General features: G+C 42.6%; 2 protein-coding genes across 4 annotated transcripts; both read left to right on the forward strand.

The window, feature by feature from the left end:
- The first annotated feature begins 325 nt into the window (after window positions 1-325).
- Window positions 326-2724, forward strand: LOC141375810 (E3 ubiquitin-protein ligase RBBP6-like). Of its 2 annotated transcripts, XM_073910750.1 has the most exons (7): window positions 344-1276; window positions 1470-1566; window positions 1670-1745; window positions 1885-1973; window positions 2050-2110; window positions 2213-2352; window positions 2448-2724. In XM_073910750.1, exons 1-7 carry the CDS (start codon window positions 1117-1119, stop codon window positions 2620-2622), a joined length of 798 nt encoding a protein of 265 aa, XP_073766851.1. In that variant the 5' UTR covers window positions 344-1116; the 3' UTR covers window positions 2623-2724. The 2 variants fall into 2 exon arrangements, with proteins under 2 accessions (XP_073766852.1, XP_073766851.1); XM_073910751.1 differs by lacking the exon at window positions 2050-2110 and having other exon boundaries at window positions 326-1276; window positions 2448-2716.
- A 1596-nt stretch (window positions 2725-4320) lies between these two features.
- Window positions 4321-7789, forward strand: LOC141375816 (E3 ubiquitin-protein ligase RBBP6-like). 2 transcript variants are annotated; one of them, XM_073910763.1, is made up of 7 exons: window positions 5040-5972; window positions 6166-6262; window positions 6366-6441; window positions 6581-6669; window positions 6746-6806; window positions 6909-7048; window positions 7144-7405. In XM_073910763.1, the coding sequence occupies exons 1-7, from the start codon at window positions 5813-5815 to the stop codon at window positions 7316-7318; spliced, it is 798 nt and encodes a 265-aa protein (XP_073766864.1). In that variant the 5' UTR covers window positions 5040-5812; the 3' UTR covers window positions 7319-7405. The 2 variants fall into 2 exon arrangements, with proteins under 2 accessions (XP_073766865.1, XP_073766864.1); XM_073910764.1 differs by lacking the exon at window positions 6746-6806 and having other exon boundaries at window positions 4321-5972; window positions 7144-7789.
- The last annotated feature ends 372 nt before the right edge of the window (window positions 7790-8161 follow it).

An 8161-nucleotide genomic window follows, 5' to 3' on the forward strand; every position in this document is an offset into this window, starting at 1 on the left:
TCTAAGACAACTATGCCTTGGGCTAAATGACTTGGCTTCAAGTACGATGCCACACGATTCAGAAATGAAGGTACAGACTGCACAAACAGATAAACGACATGATGCATCTCATTTCACCACAACTAAAGGCAGCGACAAAAAAAAAAGTCAAGCTCTCACGATGATGACATTTCTCATGCAACCCTTTAGCAAGCCTACATAGTATTTATGCCTAAAAGTCACTGCATGGGTAAATAAGAAACAAGCAACACACACACACACATATATATATATATATATATATATATATATATATATATATATATATATATATATATATATCCATGGGCCACTGTAAAGTAATATGGTTCTGTCATAACGTTTTGAATGAAAATCTGCATTTGGATAAGACACCTTTAGTATAGTTTTGATTTTAAGGCATAATAAAGATCAAATGCAAGTACGAGTGGATTTACATTGAAAATTTCAAACGCATCAAGAAAACCATGTGCTAAGGAAATTTCAAACCATTTGGAACGCACAGAGACGAGCTTTTGTGCAAAAATGAACTTAAAGGTGCCTTTAAAAAAGTGTCAAAGTACTTTTGAAAACAAAAAAGCAAACCCCCAATAGGTGGCAGCAAGAGGCCGCTTTATTTGAGTAAAGCATTGAACGATTCATTCAGCCAAAGAAGCCAATAGGATGAACGGACAGTTGAATCAATCCCTGAATCATCGACTCACCCGAGTCTTCTTGGCGAAGGCCTGAATCGTTCGTGCAGGGAAACGTCGCTGTGTATTATTCAGAGATGGCCAACTGTTCTGCTGTTTATTTTATTATACTTATCGCAATGATTTTACTACTACTATCAATAAAATTAATATTAATAATGATAATATTGCCGGAAGTTGTACAGCGCATGCGTCACGTGTTCATCATCAGCATCCATGACAACCGTCCTGTGGCTGTTGTTTGAATCTCGCTGTGTCGATTGGCATCTGATCTCTGCGTCCTCCGTGACAATTTTTCCAGATTATCGATATTATTGATCGTTGGATACGTCGATTGATCGCCTGCTGTTCCCATCACTCAGGTTTGACCCTTTTTATTACGCTGTGCTTTGTGTTTGTGTTCAGTATGTCTTGTGTTCACTACAGGTTCCAGAGTCGACTCACCTACGACTCGCTCCAGTTTGAAGGCCTCAACATCAGCGCGGGGGAGCTGAAGCGGCAGATCATGAGGAGCAAGAGGCTGAAGTTCTGCCAGCTGAAGATCAGCAACGCCCAGACTGATGAAGGTGAGTTGAGGAAAAGACACTTCAACTGTTCTACGCTAACATTAGATGCGTTACATCAGACACTTCTGGAAGCTGTAAGGTGGTGCTGATGCTGACATGTAGGGATGTTTTGGCTGTTTTAAAAGGCTAATGGCTCTCAAAGTATACCGTGCTCCATAATTATGTGCTGATTCTGATTTTATTTTGCTGTCAGAATACACAGATGATGCTCTCATCCCTAAAAACACGTCGGTCATCATCAGACGGATCCCTGCGGCGGGACTGAAGTCCTCAAACAGAAGATTTGTTGGGTAAGTGCTGTGAAATGAGCACACGCGTCCTCTGTTAGATGTTATATGAAGACTCCTGGTCTGTCCCTGGTGTTTTAGTCACACAAGCTCCTTTGTTTTGCAGACATCAAGCTGGACGCTGGCGTGAACCTTCACCTAGAGCTGATCCTTCACTCCTCTCACTGGAGCAGTTGTTGAAGGTATTGAACAAATGAATAGCACAATAGCAATGTAAAGCACACAATATACGCACACGCACTCAGCTTCTTAGGGAGATTTGAGATTGTTTGAAGGGTTGAGGGTGAAAAAGATTCAAATGTGCAAATGCCTGTGAAACAGACTGAGAATCTGGCTGAGGCAAAGGCGTCAGAGGAGGACAAGCTGAAAGCGGTGATGTACCAGTCCAGCCTGTGCTACTACTCCAGCAGGTGAGCGTTCAGACACTGACAGGTTTGCTTTGTGAGAGATGTCTGAGCTGATTCTCATGGTTCTGATGTTCACTAGTGAGGCCATGAGGCTGCTTGGGATCCCGGGACACCACATTAGGCACTGCCCCACTAATGTGGTAACTGGGTTTTCCAAGCTCACGGTTGCTGTGAACTTGAGCTCTTGTCCTCATCAGTCAGATTGTTTGCTCAGAGTTTGACTGTCACTCCTCAATTCACAGGGCAGCCGCTCCGCGCCGCACAAGCGCATCCGGAAGAGCACAGGGATTCCCCGCAGCTTCCTGTTGGAGGTGGACGACCCAGACCGAAAGGGAGTCATGATAGACGGCAGCGGCCGATACGTCATTCCCATCATAGACGCGTGGGTAAACTGTACTTGGCATAGCCGCATGTTCTAGTGTTTGTCCAAATCTCACATGATGTCTGCTTGTGTGTGTTTGCGCTCGATCTGTTCAGTGAGGCCTATGCTGCTGAGAAGAGAAAGAGGCCGTCCTTCTCCTGCCAGACCGAGCCTTTGCCCTCCTCGTCCTCAGCAGGTGCGGCATCTTCGGTCCGGGACGCCGGAGGGAAACGGTCCCGCTCCCCATCTTCACCAGAGACGCGCGGCGACCAGAAGAGACCACGTCGCTGAGAGACCTTCATCCAAGAGACCTGGAGCCGACGTGTAAATATTGTACATAGTTTATTAATAAAAGATAATAAAGATTATAGCCGCATGAACTGTGTGGACTGGTTAACCTTCACTCCAGCAGTGCAACACACACACACACACACACACACACACACACACACACGAATGAATTCATAAACACAATATCATGAAGTTTTGCTTTAATTTAGGAAAAGAGAAACTCTTCTGGGCTAAAATCTGATGGGTTTTTTTCAGCGTTCTTACTTCAGTCTTTAATGTCAGGTGATCCTTCAAATGTCAGTGTAAAGTGTTGAGTACACTATTAGTGCTCAGTCGTGTTTTTCATAGTTACCAGTGCCGATGGAGTTTTTTGAAGCGTCATATTCTGCTGGAAACGTTTCATTTGAATGGTAATGTCCCATAAGCGGAGGTCTTGTGAGTAACTTCACAAGTCGGTCAAAGTCTAAACCGGTGACAAGCTCATCTACTCCCAGAACCTGCTACTCTCTACCTACACGTTGTCAGCTGATGTTTCAAAACCTCAACACTCGCATACAGAACAGCCTCAGCGTCTGCACCACTTATCGGCACTAGCTGCAAGTCTACACCCCCTCTGTCCAGAAGTGAGCACAGCCTCTTGGTACCATCCCAGCAAGCATTTTTTTGGGGTGTTTAAAGGTGCCAACTGACCATCAAAAGTAAAAATGACTCATTTTATCTCATCCCAACAGGGAAACCACCAACAATAAAGAATGAGTTACTATCTGGTGTCATGGCTTTGCAATGAAAACAAGTTTAGTTATAATGGAGGTCATTGGGGGCAAAAAACAGCCACTTGAACAATATGAACAATACATAAGGGTTAAAAGTCTAATAGACGGCTTGGTTAAAACCAGGCTAAATCTAGGCTGTCAGTGAGTGTGCACCCCTAACCCCGCCTCTCACAGTGACCTCACTAGCTCCGCTGAGTGCTTTGTGTCTCAGATTGCATGCAAGTCTGCAGCCAGATACTGCTGGAAGCTAGTCATCAAATACACAGGAACGAATGACTACACGTGTCAATCTGTCTATTAAACTATCTAATCTGTCTAGTCAGTCTTTTATTATCTTTTATATGCAAAAATATTCATTCATAAAAACATATGTATATATGAACACTGGGTCAAATAGGGTCCGTGCATTTTAAATCTAATAACAAAATTAACCCAATGTTGGTTTTGTCCATATTTAAATGAACGTGTGTAAACGCACGCTTTGATCAAACCTTTTATTCCCCTTGATGATATTGTGCTTTTTTTTCCCCCTCAATGCCCTCCAAAGTTTCAATGTTTGGCCGTGTCTGCCATATCTGTTTTGTTTAAAAAAAAAAAAAGGAATGCATCGGTTCCTGCATGTAGAATTCAGAAATCTCATGGCATCGAAAGAAAACTGGCAGCAGTTGAGTGCCGAGGTCAAAGGTCAGATGAGCAGGCATCACACCTGATAAACACCTGGGGCAACTGTACAGTAAAAAAAAAAAAAAACAACAAGATTAAGAAATATTGCTTTAATTTGAGAGAGACAAAAAAAACTCTTCCGTGTTAAAATTTGATGTTCCTCCAGCGTTCTTACGTCAGTCTTTAATGTCAGGTGATCCTTCAAATGTCAGTGTAAATTGTTGAGTGTACCATTAGTGCTCAGTCGTGTTTTTCATAGTTACCAGTGCCGATGGAGTTTTTTTTTTTAGAGCGTCATATTCTGCTGGAAAAGTTTCATTTTAATGGTAATATGCCATGAGCGGAGGTGTATGAGTAACTTCACAAGTTGACCATAGTCTAGAGCGATGACATGCTCATCTACTCCCAGAACCTGGCAGAACGAAATGTTGCAGCTCGTCCGGTCTTCAATGATGAGCCCAAAAGAGGCCACTTCACAGAGCCGGCCCAAGGCTTAAGAGAACTGAGAGGCAGGACAAGATGGCGGGCTGGACTTGGTTAACTTTAGATTTTACACAAATCTCATTGTTTTGTTTTTCACCTAAAATAGTAATTAAAACATCCAAGATGTGTTTTGCCTCATCAAAATGTGGAATTTGATCAGCAAACTACTCATTCTAAGACAACTATGCCTTGGGCTAAATGACTTGGCTTCAAGTACGATGCCACACGATTCAGAAATGAAGGTACAGACTGCACAAACAGATAAACGACATGATGCATCTCATTTCACCACAACTAAAGGCAGCGACAAAAAAAAAGTCAAGCTCTCACGATGATGACATTTCTCATGCAACCCTTTAGCAAGCCTACATAGTATTTATGCCTAAAAGTCACTGCATGGGTAAATAAGAAACAAGCAACACACACACACACATATATATATATATATATATATATATATATATATATATATATATCCATGGGCCACTGTAAAGTAATATGGTTCTGTCATAACGTTTTGAATGAAAATCTGCATTTGGATAAGACACCTTTAGTATAGTTTTGATTTTAAGGCATAATAAAGATCAAATGCAAGTACGAGTGGATTTACATTGAAAATTTCAAACGCATCAAGAAAACCATGTGCTAAGGAAATTTCAAACCATTTGGAACGCACAGAGACGAGCTTTTGTGCAAAAATGAACTTAAAGGTGCCTTTAAAAAAGTGTCAAAGTACTTTTGAAAACAAAAAAGCAAACCCCCAATAGGTGGCAGCAAGAGGCCGCTTTATTTGAGTAAAGCATTGAACGATTCATTCAGCCAAAGAAGCCAATAGGATGAACGGACAGTTGAATCAATCCCTGAATCATCGACTCACCCGAGTCTTCTTGGCGAAGGCCTGAATCGTTCGTGCAGGGAAACGTCGCTGTGTATTATTCAGAGATGGCCAACTGTTCTGCTGTTTATTTTATTATACTTATCGCAATGATTTTACTACTACTATCAATAAAATTAATATTAATAATGATAATATTGCCGGAAGTTGTACAGCGCATGCGTCACGTGTTCATCATCAGCATCCATGACAACCGTCCTGTGGCTGTTGTTTGAATCTCGCTGTGTCGATTGGCATCTGATCTCTGCGTCCTCCGTGACAATTTTTCCAGATTATCGATATTATTGATCGTTGGATACGTCGATTGATCGCCTGCTGTTCCCATCACTCAGGTTTGACCCTTTTTATTACGCTGTGCTTTGTGTTTGTGTTCAGTATGTCTTGTGTTCACTACAGGTTCCAGAGTCGACTCACCTACGACTCGCTCCAGTTTGAAGGCCTCAACATCAGCGCGGGGGAGCTGAAGCGGCAGATCATGAGGAGCAAGAGGCTGAAGTTCTGCCAGCTGAAGATCAGCAACGCCCAGACTGATGAAGGTGAGTTGAGGAAAAGACACTTCAACTGTTCTACGCTAACATTAGATGCGTTACATCAGACACTTCTGGAAGCTGTAAGGTGGTGCTGATGCTGACATGTAGGGATGTTTTGGCTGTTTTAAAAGGCTAATGGCTCTCAAAGTATACCGTGCTCCATAATTATGTGCTGATTCTGATTTTATTTTGCTGTCAGAATACACAGATGATGCTCTCATCCCTAAAAACACGTCGGTCATCATCAGACGGATCCCTGCGGCGGGACTGAAGTCCTCAAACAGAAGATTTGTTGGGTGAGTGCTGTGAAATGAGCACACGCGTCCTCTGTTAGATGTTATATGAAGACTCCTGGTCTGTCCCTGGTGTTTTAGTCACACAAGCTCCTTTGTTTTGCAGACATCAAGCTGGACGCTGGCGTGAACCTTCACCTAGAGCTGATCCTTCACTCCTCTCACTGGAGCAGTTGTTGAAGGTATTGAACAAATGAATAGCACAATAGCAATGTAAAGCACACAATATACGCACACGCACTCAGCTTCTTAGGGAGATTTGAGATTGTTTGAAGGGTTGAGGGTGAAAAAGATTCAAATGTGCAAATGCCTGTGAAACAGACTGAGAATCTGGCTGAGGCAAAGGCGTCAGAGGAGGACAAGCTGAAAGCGGTGATGTACCAGTCCAGCCTGTGCTACTACTCCAGCAGGTGAGCGTTCAGACACTGACAGGTTTGCTTTGTGAGAGATGTCTGAGCTGATTCTCATGGTTCTGATGTTCACTAGTGAGGCCATGAGGCTGCTTGGGATCCCGGGACACCACATTAGGCACTGCCCCACTAATGTGGTAACTGGGTTTTCCAAGCTCACGGTTGCTGTGAACTTGAGCTCTTGTCCTCATCAGTCAGATTGTTTGCTCAGAGTTTGACTGTCACTCCTCAATTCACAGGGCAGCCGCTCCGCGCCGCACAAGCGCATCCGGAAGAGCACAGGGATTCCCCGCAGCTTCCTGTTGGAGGTGGACGACCCAGACCGAAAGGGAGTCATGATAGACGGCAGCGGCCGATACGTCATTCCCATCATAGACGCGTGAGTAAACTGTACTTGGCATAGCCGCATGTTCTAGTGTTTGTCCAAATCTCACATGATGTCTGCTTGTGTGTGTTTGCGCTCGATCTGTTCAGTGAGGCCTATGCTGCTGAGAAGAGAAAGAGGCCGTCCTTCTCCTGCCAGACCGAGCCTTTGCCCTCCTCGTCCTCAGCAGGTGCGGCATCTTCGGTCCGGGACGCCGGAGGGAAACGGTCCCGCTCCCCATCTTCACCAGAGACGCGCGGCGACCAGAAGAGACCACGTCGCTGAGAGACCTTCATCCAAGAGACCTGGAGCCGACGTGTAAATATTGTACATAGTTTATTAATAAAAGATAATAAAGATTATAGCCGCATGAACTGTGTGGACTGGTTAACCTTCACTCCAGCAGTGCAACACACACATACACACACACACACACACACACACACACACACACACGAATGAATTCATAAACACAATATTATGAAGTTTTGCTTTAATTTAGGAAAAGAGAAACTCTTCTGGGCTAAAATCTGATGGGTTTTTTTCAGCGTTCTTACTTCAGTCATAATGTCAGGTGATCCTTCAAATGTCAGTGTAAAGTGTTGAGTACACTATTAGTGCTCAGTCGTGTTTTTCTTTTTTTTTTTTTTTTTATAACTTTTTATTTGTAGTAGCAATAAACACAGTACAATGATACCACTTAGGAGAAAACATTTCCGACTGCTTAACATTTTTCTTTTTCACAAACTCTAAAGTAACAGAACACAAAAAAATTAAAAATAAAAAAAAATAAATAAAGGTTTCATCAAATACAATATATGAAAATAACAGTAAAATGGTAACATAAATAATAACAATACTAAATTTCCATAGGTCAGAGAGGGTCAAATCTTTATTTATTCATTCAACTTTAGGTTATTATCAACTGTGAATTACTAATTTAAAAAGATGATTAAAGGGGGAGTGCAATGGGTCGTAAATTGAAAAAATGTTTGTTATGTGGATGGGAATTAGATAGTAATAGTTTTATATTTCTATGAAGATTGGATGGAGCAATCTAACGTAATCAGTCCACTTGGACCAGATGTTTCTAAATGTATTAATTTGGAGTCGAAGGGAGAATGTAAT

This window comes from Danio rerio, chromosome 8 (assembly GCF_049306965.1).
Source record: "Danio rerio strain Tuebingen ecotype United States chromosome 8, GRCz12tu, whole genome shotgun sequence".
Taxonomy (NCBI): domain Eukaryota; kingdom Metazoa; phylum Chordata; class Actinopteri; order Cypriniformes; family Danionidae; genus Danio; species Danio rerio.